The following is an 18,218-nucleotide window of genomic DNA, read 5'->3' as shown; positions in this document are numbered from 1 at the left end:
TTCCTTAACACCAACCGTCAGCAGCAGAAAGGGGGAAAGCGAGACCTGAAAGCATTTCTACCTTGTAAAAATGCAGAACAGCTGCATGCAAGGAAACCAAATCATAAAACAGAAAGTTTTTCTTCTTTAATTTTTCACACAACAAACTTGAGATACCACACATGCACATAAAGCTAGATAATGTAAACAATGGAGGGGGGTGGAACGGACCATGACACAGGTACAGAGCAAGAGGCACCTGGAGGTAGGGTTGCCAACAATTTCATGTCAAAAGGAACTAGTTAATCCAGGCCCGATTCTCTCCCATTGCATGCATGGGCTTTTAGTTCTGCATTCCTTAAGGAACACACAACTGCAATTTCCTGCATAGCATGGGGAGGGGGGAGGGGAGAAAAGGGATCCCTTAGGACATGGAATTGATGGCGACCCTTCCTGGAGGGGCAGATGGACGAGGGTGGAGGAGTGTAGCTTTGAGGGAGGCAGGGCCCTTCAGTGATGTCTCAACCACTCGCAGCCAACTGGAGGGAGAGGTGGAGGAGAGTTAGGAACCAGGCACAGGTTAAAACAACTTTAGAAGGCTAGGGGACCCAGGCTCAACCTTAGAGGTCACACTTCATCCAGAAAATGAACCCATGCCTCCCATCACTGCCTGCTCACACTATTTCCAGCTTTGGGGGGGTGGGGATTATACATTCTCAGTGAATGCCCAATTCCCCTCCTCATCCTAGGGCAGCAGGCAGTATCTTGATTCAGTAAGTATAATCTCTGTCATTAGCTCACAGGGTCTGTGCTGCTAAAGAGAAGCTGCTTCTGTGATTAGACAGCGGAGTCCGCACACCAGGAAAGACTTAAAAAAAAAAAAAATCACAATATGAGAGGGAGAAATTAATCCACCTATCTTCACATTCCAGAAATTCTCTTTACAGGTAAATACCTGCTCTGCTGAATTTTTTTTTTTTTTTTTTAATGTAGCAATTTAAACAGTAGAGTAACTTTCCTAGTGCACATGGGGACGATGTTATCTGTGGCCCTGCAAGCTCCTTATGGAGATCCCTTTTCAAAATGTGGGCTAGTAAGGAAAAGCAGGTGCAAAGCATGCGCAGGGATTTCAAGCGGAAATCCTGGCACATGCTTTCCCTCCCCCACCCTAACCTCATTTTTGTCCTTGCAGGTGTGTGACCGGTGTGTGCCTTTTTTTTTTTTTTACCTGCAGCGAAGGGAGTCGTGAGTTTCAAAGAGCACGTTTGCACAGATAAACCACCTTGTGGACCCATGTAAAAAGGGTTTGCAGAGGACCCTCCATCGGCCCTTGAGTTACCCCATGTGAACCACACGTCAAGCTCAGATCTTTAAATATTCTTGAGTTTTTAATCCACATAGCCAGAGAGCGCCTGCACAGTGAACACAGACTACCAAGCTCAGATCGTTTTGCGAGGCCGATGTGGCCAGAACGTTAGCTGCTGGCTCTAGGCAGCGAACCAGCTTACTGCTTGATGGCAGAGCTTTGCCTAACACATTCTCTCTACAGCAGCTTTGATTATCATCGGTGCTCAAGGTTTTCCCCCATTAGATGCAAAAAAAAAAAAAAAGAGAAACCACCCATACATTTGGACCTGGGTGTGTAAAAGCCAAGTAACCAGAATACACCCAGGCATGACCTGAAGAGAGAGACATGCAGGCTGCCAACTCCTCACCCCTGCAAGGGTCTGTACATCATTTGTGAGAGGCGCACCTTTCTGATTTGCTCTCCTCATCAGTCCCTTCGGTTACAAGCTGATGGACCGAGGGGGTCTTCCGCAAATCCCGCACCTGCCCCTCTACCCAAATAACTCTGTCTCTCGAAAGATCAAAAGGTAAATTCCAGGATCCTCTCCCCACCTCAATCTACCTAAAATTAAATCAGACAATGGATTTTATTTCTTTCCAAAGCTTAAATTTCCATACTTGCTCACATTTGTACTTTTAATAAAATTTGGTAGTTAGATATGTCTAAACAGATTTGGGATTCATTCACCTCTTTCCCCCATCCAAACACAATCACACACATACACATATAGCACGCAGAAGGCACCCTTCCCCCTCCCTCTGGGAGAGGGTTTATCGGAGCCAGCTGTACCACACTCAACCCAGGAGTCCAAAGTCCCATACCAGAGTCTCTCTCTCTGTGGTTCACCTGCCATCCTCTCTCCGGGCCCTCTCCCTTAGCATATCGCAAGGTTGCACCCAGATATTGTCATGGAGCCCCACCCGGCACCCTGGCGTGTCCTTGTCCGTTGTCCGGCAGCACATCCAGTAGGAGCGTCCATAAGGCAGGTCATGGTGATAAGGTTTGGGATGCCACCGGCACAGAGAGACATCCCCTTTCCTGTAGCGCTTCTTGCACTGTTTGCAAGGGTCATCCCGATAGAGGGGGTCCCGGTTCCACTTGGAATCCGTGGCCTGCACATCATAGGCCTCGATGATGCTCTTGAAATAGTGGCAAGAACACTTTAAGGCCACCAGGGACTGGGTGGGCAGGTAGCTGAAGATTTTCACCATGATGTGGTCGGGGAGGAGAAGCATGTACTGACGGGGCTCCAACAGTCGCTGGATCTTGAAGCGAATCTCTAGGAAGTCGTGGGAGACGTGACGGTAGAGGCGGCAGAGCGAGGCATCGGAGGTCTCTGGCTCCAAACCACAGCCGGTGGCAGCACTCTCTGAAGGGTCTGCCCCATCACCGTGGTGGTTGTTGTTTGTTGTGTCCAGGAAGGCCTTCTCTGCCTCTTCTGGTGTTCGTGATGGAAGCTGGGTATGGAGGAAGAACAGCTGACCCGGTGGTGGGTCATCGCAGGTAGGTTCCTGCTGCTGCGCAGGCGAGCCCACCGACAAGCGCACAGTCTCCTCCTTCACCGCCTTGCTGCTGTCCTTGCCGTAAAAGACGCACTGGTCTACAACACCAGTCACCACCACATCCACGTGAAAGCCAGCTGTGCAGTCCCGGGGCACTGAGCCCAGTTTGTCCGAGGCCTGGCATTCTGCCCCAGCCTCCAGCTTTACCTGAAGTGCCTGGGCCACCTCCAAGTCTGCTGGCTCCCGGGCTGCGTTGCCACAGCCATCTGCCTTGGGCGTAGCGTTGGCCAACAAGAACTCCACATTATTGGGCAAGGCGTCCCGGGAGGGGCTGACCAGCTGGTACAAGTCACAGGTGATTTTGTCCTTGGCCCGGGTGCCACTGCCCACACTCCCACAGCCTGCAAACAAGCCACTGGGGCCTGGCTCTGAAGCAATACGGGCTTCCCTGCTGGAGATACGGAAAGCAATCCTCACTTCACCAGGGCTATGGGGCGAGCTGGTCACACATTCTGTCGTACTCAAGACAGGCTCCCTGCACACGCCATTCTGGCCTCTCTGCTGTGATTCAAAGTGTGCCACAGCCTCTGCCACACGGTTACAGTCTGAAACCTTTCTCTCGCCATCTTCCTGCTCCTGATCCGCGGAGACAAAAACCACCGGCGATAGCCCTCCAACAGGCCCAGGCGGGTGGGAGCTCCCTGGACAAGGCCTGGAGTAACCTTGCATGGCCAAAGCGGTTCGCTGTTCCACAAGCGCCACCATCTCGGCCACGGAAAGCAGGTCCGTGTCACTAGAAGCTTCACAGGAAGGAGTGCCGTGAGCGTCTGGACACAAACAAACCTCTTCAGGCTCTTTGATGTCATCCCGCATCTTCCCTTGAGAGTTCTCACCTTTACTGGGGTCACGTGACCGCCGCCGGCGCTTGGCTTTGGAGCCATCATTCTCCCAGTTCCCTTTGACTTTCACAGCACTGGCCCGGCCACTGCCACCACCACTGCATTGGTGGGCCACGAAAAATGCAATCTTCTCTTTTGTATTCCCTGGTTTAATGACATACCAAGTGTCCAACAGCACCCTGCCATCCTCCACCTGGCTCGGGGTGGGAGAGGCAGGAGGAACCACCATTGCTGGTGGCGGCAGGGGAGCAGGTGGTGTGTTTTCAGACGAGGCCTCTGCGCCGTTGACACCATCCTCCTTGGGCTTGCAGACGAAGGGTTTCTTGATCTGGACTCCATTGCACGGTTTGTTCTGAGAGTAGGTGCCAAAGGGCCTGGGGCACCACAGCTGAATGTGAGGAGAGCTGTTCTGCTCCATCACTGGCTCATTGTCAATTGGGGAAGGTTGTCTGTCGTCTTACATATCCTCATACTCTCTAGGAGCCAGTCACACGGCGATTCCTAAAACAGAGAAAGAGAGAAGCTGAGCTAGAGAGAAAGATGGACCACCTCCCCAACCTCCGTTAGCACCAGCTAAACTGTCTGGCACAGCCCACAGAATCAGCAACGCATGAAGGGGGATGATTGAATCACTGTTAGCGCTACTCATCATTTAGCACGTTTCTTAAGTCTACAGCTGAGGCACTAGTAGATAAAGGGACTTACTGTCTCCAAGCTCACCCACTCAAATACTGCAGTGATGGGGGCTCTCTCGGCATTCCTTCCCCCCACTCACCTAAGGGACTTTATCAATTGTCTCCTGAAAATTCAGATTCAGTGAATCAACCAGCTTTTCCTTATCCACATGCTTATTTACATCCTTGAAGAATTCCAATCTTTTGTTAAATCCATGCTGGCTATTTTCCATTAACCTATATGGTTTATCCATATGCCCAGAAATTCTGCTCTTAACAATAGCTTTCACCATTTTACCAGTATGGATATCAGGCTTACTAGTCTGTAGTTTCCTGGATCAACCCTAGAGTCCTTTTTAAAAATTGGTGTTACTTTGACAGCCAGTCATCCTAATCTCTTACTGTAATTGTAGGGCAGGGTCTCCTCCCTTCTGTCATATCAATCCCTATAAGTTACAACCTTAATAGCACTGCTATGACTGCATCAAGCTTCCAAGAAGGCATTGGAGTTATGATCCAAACAGCAGTGGTAAGATTGCACTGGGCTTTCACAAAGACATCGAGGAAACCTGTGTGCATGACCATGGTTAAAACAAACCTCAATGAGCATGGGGAGACAGGATGTTTTGGACAATGGCTTCCATAGTTTTGTTGGAAGAGGACCTCTTGTAAGGAGATGACAAGGCCTGAAATGACCTACCAGAGGTGAAGGTCGGCACTTTTACAGGTCTGGGCATCCTTGTGACCAATATGGAGGAGAGCAGTAGGAAAATGACTGAAAGTTCCAGTGGTGGGCTTGTGTTGGGTAGAGTATGGGAATATATGTTCATCTACCCAAAGTGGAAGAATCTCACTGGGCAGCCTGGATGGGCTAATTTGGTCTTTTTCTGGTCTCATTTACTATGTTAGTATATGTTACACTTCCACTTCTGAAGCAATGGTTGTCTGTTCATGCAGAAGATGGGCTCCCTTGCACCTGCTGGGGACTTCCATACAAAGCTGATTTCGCCCATCTCCATTCATAATAAATAGGGGACCTTCATGATGTCACTGCGCCAGTATTTTCCTAAAGTGCTTTCCCCTGCTCACCTGTCCAAAAACAAGAGCAGAGAATGGCCTTCTCCAAGGCAAGCCAAGTTACAGTCCCCTTGGGCCTATAAAATGTCCCGAAAATGTGTCCCTTGAAAACTCTGATAACCTTTCTGGGCTGAATCCTCTATTAGCTCTGCTATCATCACTGAGATTTGCCCTCCGCACCGCCAAAGGGACAAAAAGCTACCTTATAGCTGTCTTTTGTATTAGACGCTGAAAGTGATTGCAGCTTCAAATCTTTTCTTCACAATTCAGAGAAAATATTTTTGGGCCATGTGATTAGTGTATATTGTTTATTTTATTGTACCTATATGCTATGTTTTTTGCTTTAATTGTATTTTCTGTAACCCGCTTTGAACTTGCAAATGTAAAAGGAAGGTAACCAAATCCAAACAAGTACTGTTTAGACGATCGGTCATCTTGGATTTTGAAGGTAGGATTTCCCCTTTAATAACGTTCCTGGAACTGAAACTAAAAAAGTTTGGCTTTGAAAAAAAAAAAGTGTTTTTCATATGTATGAAGTTTATTCGATCTTTATTCACCATATGCTCAAAATTCTTTGATGTCATCAAGTTGTTTTCCCATTGGCCAGCAGCTCATGGTATATTTTAAAAAGGTCATATGATGCCGTCTGCCAAATTAGAAAACATGATGGAAGAGCCCATTTGAGGCGAGGCTATGCTGGGTCCAGTACTGAGGACTCGAGACCGTATCCCTGAGCGCATGGGGAAAGTCGAGAGTCTAGTGAGCACCGTACAGTGGTGGTTCAATATTAAACTCCGACCCGAAGCGTACTAAGACTAGGGTCTTGGACATCAGGACAGCGGCCTTCAAGAGGAGGAGACGGCCCTCCTGGGATTCAGAGCGATGAAGGGTACGGAGGAACTTTGGTCGGTGATAAAAAGGGCGAATCGAGAAGGCAAGAATTCTTTGCCTAAGGCAAGATAACTGAGGTTTAAAAAGAAAGACGGACACAGCTTTCTGAGAAGGGAGCAGAAATGGTATGAATAAAATGCTTAGCATTCAAAAAATACAAGACAGGCAAAATTATCAAGAAAAACAAAAGGGCAAAATGCGATGAGGGATGCACAGACCGTACTCCCGATGCAAGGGGTTTTGCACGTAAAACTGTTTATGCTGCTTGGTGCCCTCGCATGGAAATCCCATGCTATTACCCCCCCCCAGTGCAGAGAGGTGCCCTGGCTTAGAGCTGGAAATTTTACGCCTGGTCAGAGGTGGAGCAAGGGTTCCAGCACTAGGGTTCTTCTGCCCGTAGACTATGATTTATGCAAACAAAAATGCTTTCAGCATGAAAAACGTTTTGGGCACCAAATCATATTTCTGAGCAGAAAATACACGTCAGGCGCTCAGATCCCAGCTACAGGTCCCGGCACCGAACTCCTGCTTTTACGCACACAAAGCAAGCATAAATCCTGTTACATGAACATAAATCCTGTCCAAGACACCCTCCCCCTCCCCCAGCCTTGAGTTAAAAGTGTGCGATCAGATTGTAACTCAGCCTTGTGCATATATTTTGTGTGCTGATGCACATTTTTACCTCCCATTTGCTTACAGCAGTGGCAGTCACAGTCTTTTTTAGCGCAGGCTTAAGGCCCCAAAGAGAGACAGCAAGGATGCTTAGACATGAAAAGGCCCAAATGGAGAAGAAACATTTTGCCCAAACAATAGAAAGGGGAGACAAATAGTTTATATATATATATATATATATATATGAGGAAGAGACACAAACGGTGGAATAGATGAGATAAAAGGAAGAAAGTAGAATCTGTGAAGAGGAGACCAGGAAGAGGCAGAATCTTAAATCGGTTCTTTTGCTCGATATTTACAAAAGAAGGTAAAGGTGGTGTGGATCTAAAGGTGGGAAACTGCAATGATAAATATGAAATGATTATAAAACTAAGATTACAAAAAAGTTACTTGAAGTACTTAAACAAGAGAGAGAGTGAATGATATCATGGCACCCAATGGAGTACACCCCAGTAGGCCAAATAAGCTCAAGAATGTGTGGTGGTCACCTCTTGTGGCTCTAATCAACTTTTCTCTGATGAGGAGGAGATTCCCAGGGGCTGGAAGAAAAGTGATATGGTCCCAGTGCACAGGATGGAGGTGAGCATCTACAGACTGGCTAGTCTAATGTGAGAAGTGTGCAAAACTATAGAAATGCTACTGAAGAATAAGATCGCTGCACTAGTACAGGGCACCAGACCACATGGTTTCAGAAGAGCAAGGTCTTGCTAACAAACTTGAGTTCTTTAATGAGATGAGAAAAGTGGTGGACCAAGGAGGTGCAATGGATTTTGCCCCTAAGGAGAGATGGTGTCTAATAATCTAAAGGTAGCAAAGCAACCTGACAAGGCGGTGACTAAAGCCAGAGAGATGCTGGGCTGCACAGAGAGAGGCATAATCAGCAGGAAAAAGGAAGCAATAATGTCCCTGTACAGAGACCTCACCTGGCGTACTGTGCTCATGCCTGGAGCCCGTATCTCAAAAAGCATAAAGACAAGATGGACGCGGTCCAGAGAATGGCACCAAAAGACTTAGGAGAGGAGAGACAAGAGAGCTATGATACAGATGTGTACACACCTGAAAGGTATTAATGCACAGGAATCAAACCTTTTCAGATGGAAAAGAAGCAGTAGAACTAGGGGGTCATGACATGAAACTCCAAGGGGGTAGACCCATACACAACTGTATACAATAAGGGGATACCTTTTTATTGGACTAACAATACATTTCTTGGCTAGCTTTGAGAGTTAAGTCTTCTCTTCAGGTCAGAATTCAAGTGAGCAAAACATGACGTAGTATGTTTGCAATAAGTGAATCATCAAAGTCATTACAATGACAGGGTGAAGGTGAAGGGTGGGGGGAAGGGGTGAGGGAGGTTTGATGAGTGATAAGAAGGTGACAGGCAATATAACTTTATAGTGCATAATGTGTAAGGAAACCTAGGTCTTTAATGAGTCCTCTTTCGTCAGTTTCAAAGCATTCAATCATGTTGACTTCTAGTCTTATGTTCCTGGATTGTTTTAAAATTTTCCTTTGATTATCCTGATCCAGTGGTCTGGTTCCAAAAAGTGCTCCCTCACAGCGGTGTCAATCTGGTTTTCTATGAGGTGTTTGATCTTATGTCTCAGTGACTTGATTCTTGCCTATCTCACCAATGCAGCATATTTCTTCACATTTTCTGCATTGAATGATATACACTAGAAGAGAAGCACAAGTAGGATTTGTTAACCTTTATTTCTGTGCATTGAAGTGAACTAACATGGCAGCCAGGAGTAGAACAGTGGGAGTGTACTACAGTCCACCTGGCCAGGATAAAGATCAGTGAAATGCTAACAGAAATTAGAAAGGCAAATAAAATTGATAATGAAATATTAATGGGAGATTCCAATTACCCCAGTATTAACTGGGTAAATGTTCATTGGGACATGCTAGGCAGGTTATGTTTCTGAATGCTATAAATGACTGCTTCTTGGAGCAATGGTCCCTTCCAGAGGATGGGGAGGGAACTATTTTAGATACAGCCCTTAGTGGAATGGAGGACCTGGTGCAAGAGGTAATGGTGGTGGGACTGCTTAGCAATAGTGATCATAATGCAGTGAACATTAAGTTAAACTACTCTATTAGTATTTAACTTTAAAAAGGAAGACTACAATAAAATGAGGAAATCAGTTAGAAAAAAAACCAAACTAAAAAGGAGTGATTAAAGGTTAAAAGTTTGCATGAGGAATGGACATTATTTTAAAATATCCTTGAAGCCCAGATAAAACATATTCCATGCATTAAAAAAGTTTAAAGAAGACCAAAACAACTGCCAGTGTGGTTAAACTGTGAGATAAAAGGAGGCAGTTAAAGTCAAAAGGCCATCTGTCAGAAAATGGAAAGTTAGATGTAAAACATTAATAAGACAGGCCAAGATAGAGTTTGATAAGAGGCTTCCCACAAAGGAAAATCTAATAGAAATGTTTTCAAGTACATTCAAAGAAAGAAGCCTGTAAGGGAGTCAGCTGGACCGCTAGATGACCAAAAGTTAAAAGGGGCATGCATGGATGACAAGGCCATGGTAGAAAAAGTAAATTAATTTTTTGCTATGGTCTTTACCAAGGAGGATGTTGGAGAGACACCCACACCAGATGCATTCTTTGATGGCAATGATTTGGAAAAACTGAAGCAAATATTGGTGAAAATGGAAGTAGTAATAGAGCACACTGACAAATCTAAAGAGTAACAAATCACTAGGATCAGATGATGTTGACCACAGTATTCTGAAAAAACTCAAATATGAAATTGCAGACCTGTTACTAGTAATATGTTACCTATAATTGGAAACAGCCATTGTGGACTGATGGGATTCAGTTGTGATTGCTTTCTTTTATATTATTCGCTATTGGAGATATTTATACTGTGCTGTTCTCAACAAGTATTTCTTAGTTGTATTCATGGAAATTTCAGGGTATCTGGAATTTCAAAAGGTATTTGATAAAGTCCAATATGAGGAACTCCTCAGGAAATTAAAAAGTCATGGAGTAGGAGGTAATGTCCTATTCTGACTTGGTAGTTGGTTAAAGATAGGAAACAGTAGGACTAAATGCTCAGTTTTCCCCAATGGCAAAAGATAAACAGTGGCGTACTCTAGGGATCTGTACAGGGACTGGTGCTGTTTAACATTCATAAATGATCTGGAAAAAATAGCAACGAGTGAGGTAATAAAATCTGCAGAGGATACAAAATTATTCAAAGGTTGTTAAAGTACTAGCAGACTATGAGGAACTGCAAAAGGACCTTGCGAGACTGACAAAATGAAATTTAATCTGAATAAGTGCAAATTAAGGCATATAGGGGGAAAACAAACAAGCAAACTATAGATATGCCCTGCTGGGTGGTCCCACATTAGGCATCACCATCCAGGAAAAGGATCTCGAGTCATTATGGACATTACATTGAAATCCTCAGCTCAATGTGTGGTGGCAGTCAAAAAAGCAAATGCAATGTTAGAAATGATTTGGAAAAGTATGGAAAATAAAATGGAGAATATCATATGGCCTCTGTCTCAATCCATGATGTGACTGTACCTTGACTACTGTGTGCAGTTCTGGTCACCCCATCTCAAAAAAGATAAAATGAAACCAGAAAAGGTTCATAGATGAGCAACAAAAATGATAACAATGGAGCAGCTCCCTTACGAAGAGAAGCTAAGCATGTTATGGTTTTTCAGAGATTTGATAGAGATTTATAAAATCATGAAGTGAGCGATTAGATAAATAGGGAATGGCTATTTACCCTTTCAAATAGTACTAGACTAGGAGACACTCCATGAAGCTAACAGGTAGAAGATATTAAACAAACTGGGGAAAAATATTTTTTTCACTCAGCGCACAATCAAGCTGTGAAATTTACTGCCAGAGGATGCAGTCAAGGCATCTAACATAGCTAGGTTCAAAAGACATTTGGACAAGTTCCTGGAAGAAAAGTACATAAACCACTATTAGCCAGGTGGATCCAAGGAAGCTATCGCTATCCCTGGGAATCAGCAATAGTGAATTACTCTTCTGGTTCTGCCAGGTACTGGCCGCTGTCAGAGACAGGATGCTGGGCTTGAAGGACCTTTGGTCTGACTCAGCATGGCGCATGTTATGTTCTTCATTTTATGCTCTTCTTCCCATGGGAGTCTCAATCTGGGCAAACTGGCTGGGCCAGTTGGTCTTTATCTGCTGTCAGTCTCAGCCATGTATTTCACAAGTCCTTACTACACTGGGCGGGGTTAGAGCCAGGCAGGCAGCAGTCTTTGCTCGGTATTTTTTTCTTGTCCCTCTTCCCCTTCCTACAGTTCACACTAGCAGACTCTATATTGTCTCACTGTGACAGAGATTAAAAATTAATAAGGCCATCTTAATATTTAAACAGCAGGTTTTGAATAGCAAGGGCTGTATCCTTCCTAAAAGCAGAGCCAGCTGCTGTTTGAGTATACATCTGCAAACCTAGCCCTTCCCCATACTGTCCCCCTCCCACCCCAGATATCTGTGGCCCCATTTCTGATGGCTATGGAGAGCCAGTCCTGGTTTTACCAGACCCTCTCCCAGACCAGTTCAGGCATGGAGATATAGTTCCTGTTTTCCTTATGGAAATCAGATTAAAGTAGTATATTGGGGGGGGGGGGGGGTAATGAATAAACCAGGACTGCAACAACCCAACCAACAGAAATAGAGGGAGTTGGCAACCATGAATATGGGTGGAGTAGTCATGATGGCTTTTAGTTGGGGCAAAAAAAAAAAACAAAAAACACAACAAGCAGCACTTCAAAACTAAAAAAATATGGGACACCAGCAGATTACTCTCCCTGCATGTCTAATTACAACCAACATACCCTTCAACCCCTTTCCTAGGGAGTAGAAGACATCTGAAGAAAGGCTACCTAAACAATGCTGCATCTGAACGCTAGGACTTGAAGCCTAAAAGCATCCAGTGGTCCAGCAAAGTCAATGACGGGGGCAGGAGCAGGTTCAGTACATCAGACAGTACCTCACTGTTTGACAGCTAAAGGAGACCAGCCCATACTTGGGATGCCACTTTCTCTGTGCAGTAACAATGCACAAAAAGAACACAACTAAAAGCAGGTGCAAGCTGGAAGTCAGAGAGCAACCAAAAGCCGCAGCACCTGAGCTTGAGGCGCGGTTTCCAACCCCAGGGGTCTTTGCTTGCCATTTAATATTCCCACACCCAGAAGCATTCTCTGTGCCCAGCAGTGCTCCCAAGAGCCCCCAAGCATCCCACTCCTTGTCCCGGACCAACCTCAATCCCTTGAGTTTTACTCAGATCAGAATTTGTACAGTGACCCTAAATATAAAGAATTAACCAAGGCCATCTGTCACTCCCAATTCATCCGCAGACTTCACTGGTAGTCCTATCACCGACATCAGCATTGGTTTATTAATTTTCATTATTCTAATGCACATTGTCCAACTACAGAAAGAAATATGTACAGATCAGTCCCCACCCCACTTCTTTAGCCCACAGAGCCCTAGTCCTTACCTAAGAAAATGAGAGGCAACATGGGATCCTCCTGGGGAGAGAGGCTGCCAACTCTCTTCGCCCTCCACCTCCAAAGTGTGATAACGGCGGTGGCTTTAAATCGAGCTCCGTGCTCGGGCCTGTGGCTGCAACCGGCAAGATCCAAGGTCTGGCCCGTGCTGCACTCCCTATCCCTTCTGCAGCCTGCGCCTGCCCACTGCTCCCTAACTCTGCAGCCTGCGCTTGGCCTTGCTTGGGCTCCCTACCCCCACTGTTATTGTTATAGTGCTGCGGCTGCTTTTGCTACCTGTTCCCTTAAAGGAACAAGCCCAGGAAAGGGAGGAGGAGGTGGGGGGGGGGGGGGAACTGCTCTGCTCCTGGACCGGATCCCTACAACCTCATCCGGGCCTTTCAGTCGGGCAGACACAGACTGCAAAGCCATTTGTTGACAGACTCTGTAGCAGAAGCTGCCGGCCAATCAGCAGGCTGAGATTGGGGTATGCCCATATTAGGATCATAGCAGGACCTCTGCTCCTCCCGCAGGAGGGTTGGTGACGAGGGAGCATCTGCAAAGTCTGCACCTTGTGGAAGGCGAAGGTTGCTGAGTTTTTTTATATGCTATATTTTTGCAGCACACTCAGATCCCATCCTGGTTTTATCCCCATTGCATGCACTGACTTGTACTTTTGATTTCTCTAAGAAAAGCAGGGTCTACTCCTTGTATGCACTGGGATAAAATCAGGACTGAATCAGCCTGTCCTTTAAAGAATAGAGCCAGCTGGTCACTTCTAGAGGAGTGAAGGGCTGGTCAATTCTAGAGGAGTGTAGGGTTTCCTGCCAGTCCGTGTCATTATTGCAGGCTGAGTTAGGCCTGCTTTTTTTCATACCCTATTGCATGCATGGAGAGGAGACAGCAGCTCCCGAAGATACCCAAAGAATGAATATAGCACAAACACCTGCAGCACCCCAAGACATCTGAGTATGAATACATGAACAGCTGAAGAAAGCCCTAACTGGGTCAACCAATTGATCTATCTGCAGTTTCCTATGAAGGAGAGGGTGTGTACTCTGGTAACCTATGTGCTAAAATTAAAAATTTATTTTTTACTTATATGCCACTTCAAAGCAGATTACATTCGGGCAATATAGGTATTTCCCTGTTCCCTGTCACAATCTAAGCTTGCATCTGAGGCAATGGATGGTGAAGTGACTTGTCCAAGGTCACAAGGCGCAGGCAATGGGATTTGAACACTGGTTCTTAGCCCACCAATCTAACCATGCACCAGAAAGACCTATTGGCAGGAGTTATGGGAGATGCTTCCTTACCTGATTGACAGGTGTCTATTTAAAGAGGAAATGCACCACAATGAAGGTGCAACTAAACCTGGTGGTAACCACTGGACTCTGGACCTCCCATGTATGCAGGCTTCTGTCTCGCAAAATCACAGGCAACAGGCTCTGGGGAGGCTGCCTGGACAGGGGATTTATGAGAAGAAATATAGCCTTTATTAGGCCAATGCAATATAGTGCGCTCAGCTGAGCGCATGGCTTTACATGCGCTTGGACGTGTGTTTTGGACGCATGTTCAAAACCCGTTATGCAATAAGGGGATTAGCGCATCCAAACCAGAGTGTAGCTAATAGCGCTTATCACATGTAAATTCATGTTGATAAGGCTATTAGCTATTATCCACGTATGCAAAAAAAAAAAAAGTGCCCCCAACACTCATTTTTACTCTCAAAAATGAACAGAAAAGCAGAAAGTATTGCTTTTCTGTCGTTCCTCTGGCTTAATATCGTGGTGATATTAAGTCGGAGCAACCAAAAAAAGGAGTAAGGGAAAAAAAATTGAAAACAGAAAATGTCGCAGGCAGTCAGGTTAGGAAAACGGACGCTCAATTAACAAGCATCCATTTTCCTAACCTGGGGCTCAGAAACAGATTAGGAAAACGGACGCTCGTAAAATTGAGCAAGCGTTTTCCTAATCTGCATTGACAGCCACCTCTCCTGGGAGCCCGATGCTGAGGAGGCGCTAGGGACGCACAGTTTCCCCTAGCCCCTCCTTTTTACTGCAGCAGCCCATTTAAATATTAAATCGCATGCCCGGGAAAGGTGGATCGGCGCACATTAGGAGAGTGGGCGCTCAATCATGAACGCCCATTTTACACATGCCGATATTGCATATTGTTATGTGCTCTGCATTTTGTTTGGGGTCTCTGGCATTTTCAGCCCTTGTGCTCGCTGCATTTTGCTGGAATTTGTGCTGGTAGTTTTAGCATTTTGGGTGAGTTTCCTCCAGCATTTTCAGCCCCCCCCCCCCCCCCCCCGCTCTCTCTAGCATTTTCAAACCTTCATTTTTCTGCATTTTACCGGAGTCCATTCTGGTATTTTGAGCCCTTGCACTCTGTGTTTTGTGGGAATCTTTTCCGGGATTTCACCATTTGTATTTCGGCCTTTTACCAGTCTGTTCTGGCATTCTTAGCCCCAGTGTTCTCTGCATTTTGCTGGAGTTTCCTCTGGTATTTTTCAGCCCCTTAGGGTACATGCAATATGTCTTGTTTCCAGTCCTCCATAGAGGAAACCGATTTGTCTGTCTACCTTTACTATACTCTTCAACAGCATCTGTGAGGTGAAAGAACCATGGCAGGACTCTGATTTGTCATCAACCTGCTCCAGGTCCTCAGGCTAACATGAGCTCAATAAGAGATCATCACCAGCATTACTCATTTTTGGTACTGGTTCAGTGGGTGTTTTTTTTCCTCCAGATTTATTGAATGGGTTTTATCTGGAACTCAAAATACCAATGTTAACTACTTCTCTTGAGGTGGGTGTGTAGGGTGCTGGATGAGCAAGTCAGACTTGTGGTATGACCCAATCTTGAAATGCCCTTCTAACAAGGAAGGGGGCTTAATAGATCTGATGTTAAATAGGGTTACCAGATAGCTCCATCTCACCCAGGGTAGGCCAAACCGGTCCTGATTTTAGCCCCAGTACATGCGCAGAGATGGATTTCAGATTTCCCAGGACTGCCTTCCCCTGCATGCAGTACAGAAAAGGCAGGAGGCACTCTGCTTGCCCTTGGTGATACTGAGCCATCTGGCATGGTTGATCCTAATAAACCCCAGGCTGCTGACCCCACCCAGCAAGGCCACTACTGTAAAATGATACTTGTAATCAGTCACTTGTATAGAGTAATTAAGTACAGAGCAAGCTTTAGGCCTACCAGCGCCCTGTGCAAAAACATAAATTGGCACGCCTCTGGCCCCCCGTCCCCTGTCAGAAAGACAAGTACCGTATTATCTTTTCCCCTCCCCCCACAAGAATCACAGGGGCTCAGTAGCTCCAACATGATACCTCCCTGTGAGGGAGTCTATAGGAAACTCCCTCAGACTATCTTAAGGGACTGGGCACAGCTGTCTCGCCCGGTGCTCCTCAGAGCTGTAGAGTGCCTATGGCCAATATGGCTGTGTTGCTTCGGAGGAGGAGGAGCGCCCGCTGCCGGAAGTAGTCCAGTGCCCCATGGCCGGAAATCGTTCCCTTGGCCACAGAGACTGAAGAAGGAGATTACTGCTGCCTGCTAAGTCAAGGAGGAAGTGAGTGAGAGACAGCATGCGTGCTTGTGTGCGGGAAAGTGAGAGCATGTGTGCATGTATGTGGGAGAGTGAGAGAGAGCATGTGTCCATGTATGTGGGAGAGTGAGAGAAAGCATGTGTGTGTATGAGAGAGAGCATGTGTGTGCACAACTACCCCAGTTACGCTCTGCCTGCTAATCCATGGCAATTTCAAAGCATCTGGAAATCAAATGTTCCAAGGTATGGATAACAGACAATTTTTTAAAATCCTTATTTTAATTGTTGGGTGTTATTTGATGTGTCTGTTTTGAAATATTTTATTGATGTTTGGAAGATTTTTATATGAGTTTTTAATTATTGAATGTTATTCTATTTATTAATTATTTTGAATTAATCCTTTTATTGGTATGGTTTTACTAATTTTGTTTTATGAGGAATGGTAATGTTTCTGTTTTTTACATTGTTGCAGTGCTTACAGAGTTTAGCTTGTTGTGGTTTCCAGTTCAGTTTTTGTCTGTACATTTCTATTTATATTTTATGGTCTCTTTATTCTGTATTTGAGGATCTATCTGTGTTTAGCATGTGTGACTGAAGTGAGTTATTCTGTTAGTGTGTAATTTCTATGTGCAGCTTGGATTATTCTGTTTTCCTAGTAGGGGGTTTATTACTGTTTTAGGCCTGGTGTAATATTTATAGTATTAACTTTCATAGGTAGGATTGTTGCTGTTTGAGTGCTGGCAGTTAGCGCTGTTTTGCTATAGAAATTCTTTTTTCTCGTGGCTCTCTGAGGGTCATGCCCATGCCCAAGACGCAGTACAGTCGGCCTAATACCACATAGGTTCCAAGTATCTCTTGCTTTTTTGCAGGGTTTTCTGGCTGGCACCTCAGCAGTCCATGTAAATATACATATTGTAAGTGATATTTTTACCTCATAAGATTGTGCTTTGAATGTTCTTTTTCATGTAAAATCTGTTATTATAAATGCATAATTTTTAATTGTGTGTGATGGGGTGGGGGTGCAAGGCTGTAAAGTTTTCCAAAGGGCACCTAATACTCTTGCACTGGCCATGGGCATTGCTGTACAAACATTGAACAGAGTCTCCCAACTCATGGTGTCATGTGCTGTGTAATGGGTGAGGGCACAGTTTTCACTTGGTCATAGGCGCCAAATTGCCTGGCTACAGCTCTGGTCCTCCTTAAGACCCATACCCTCAAGGAATCCTGGGTGAAGGGAGGAGCCCCTCACCAGAGTATAAGAAGTCAGGGTCTAGAAGGGTTAGACAAGCCCTGGGGAGCAGGGAGGAAGCCATCCTATTGTAATCCCCTCTTGATTTTGGGCCACCTCATTGAAGGGTTACAGCAGAGTCCCAGGGTCTAAGCTTCCCTCCCGGATCTGAAACAGCTCTCACACATCAGATTAATAACCCCAGGTGGGGGGGGGAGGGGGGGGCGAGTTCACCGGCAGGGAGGGGGAAGAACCCCAGAGCCCTTTCTGGTGTGGTGGGGAGCTCAGTTTCTTGTGCACTCACTCTCTCCTTAACACAGTCACTGAATGCTTGGTACTCACAGAGGTAGTGATCGCTGGCTGGAATCCCTCTCAATAAGGCAGCGTGGCCGCTGAGATGGTATTCAACAAAAATAAACTTTACTGAAATTTGAAAAATAAGATTCAAGCTAGCATGGCAAGGATCATAGAGAGTACTACAAAAATCATAACAAAAAAAAAAGCTACAGTGTCCTTATCCATCCTGCACTTCCTTCTCCTTCTAACTGGTACCTCTGGATCAGTGTCCATGAAACCCTCTCCAGAAAGGACAAGGAAATTGTTCTGTCCCTGCAGCATGAGCCAGAGGGGAAAAGCCCCAAAATACCCACTCTCTTTCTTCTCTGAATAGCAAAAATCCAAAACTCCTCAAGAACCGTTCTTCAAAAAGCTGTGCAATCAAAAAGCAGTCCTCAGAGTAATCGCCACCCATTGTTAACTGGTCACGGATAACAAACCTGAAACCAACTGCAGCCCACTATTAAATGGTTGTGGGAAGTAATTGTTTCTCATAAGAACATAAGACATGCCATACTGGGTCAGATCGAGGGTCCATCAAGCACAGCAGCCTCTTTCCA

General features: G+C 45.5%; 1 protein-coding gene and 1 long non-coding RNA gene across 3 annotated transcripts in view; one reads left to right on the top strand and one right to left on the bottom strand.

The window, feature by feature from the left end:
- Positions 1–910: 910 nt before the first annotated feature.
- FBXO46 (F-box protein 46) lies at positions 911–17,685 on the bottom strand. Of its 2 annotated transcripts, none has more exons than XM_029620102.1 (2): positions 17,665–17,685; positions 911–4,229 (listed from the first exon to the last, which is right to left on the bottom strand). In XM_029620102.1, the coding sequence occupies exon 2, from the start codon at positions 4,144–4,146 to the stop codon at positions 2,170–2,172; it is 1,977 nt and encodes a 658-aa protein (XP_029475962.1). In that variant the 5' UTR covers positions 4,147–4,229; positions 17,665–17,685; the 3' UTR covers positions 911–2,169. The 2 variants fall into 2 exon arrangements, with proteins under 2 accessions (XP_029475962.1, XP_029475961.1); XM_029620101.1 differs by lacking the exon at positions 17,665–17,685 and adding an exon at positions 12,548–12,922.
- LOC115100972 overlaps positions 16,305–18,218 on the top strand; it is a 36,055-nt gene continuing 34,141 nt past the window's right edge. The window contains exon 1 of the long non-coding RNA XR_003859226.1: positions 16,305–16,337. This is a non-coding gene — a long non-coding RNA (uncharacterized LOC115100972). The remainder of the gene's footprint in view (positions 16,338–18,218) is intronic.

This window comes from Rhinatrema bivittatum, chromosome 11 (assembly GCF_901001135.1).
Source record: "Rhinatrema bivittatum chromosome 11, aRhiBiv1.1, whole genome shotgun sequence".
Classification (NCBI taxonomy): domain Eukaryota; kingdom Metazoa; phylum Chordata; class Amphibia; order Gymnophiona; family Rhinatrematidae; genus Rhinatrema; species Rhinatrema bivittatum.
Note: the sequence above shows the minus strand (reverse complement) of the source record. Positions and strands in the feature narration are given on the sequence as shown.

Bases quoted from the DNA above. Each gene is read 5' to 3' on its own strand.
- FBXO46 (XM_029620102.1), bottom strand. From the start codon at position 4,146: ATGGAGCAGAACAGCTCTCCTCACATTCAGCTGTGGTGCCCCAGGCCC.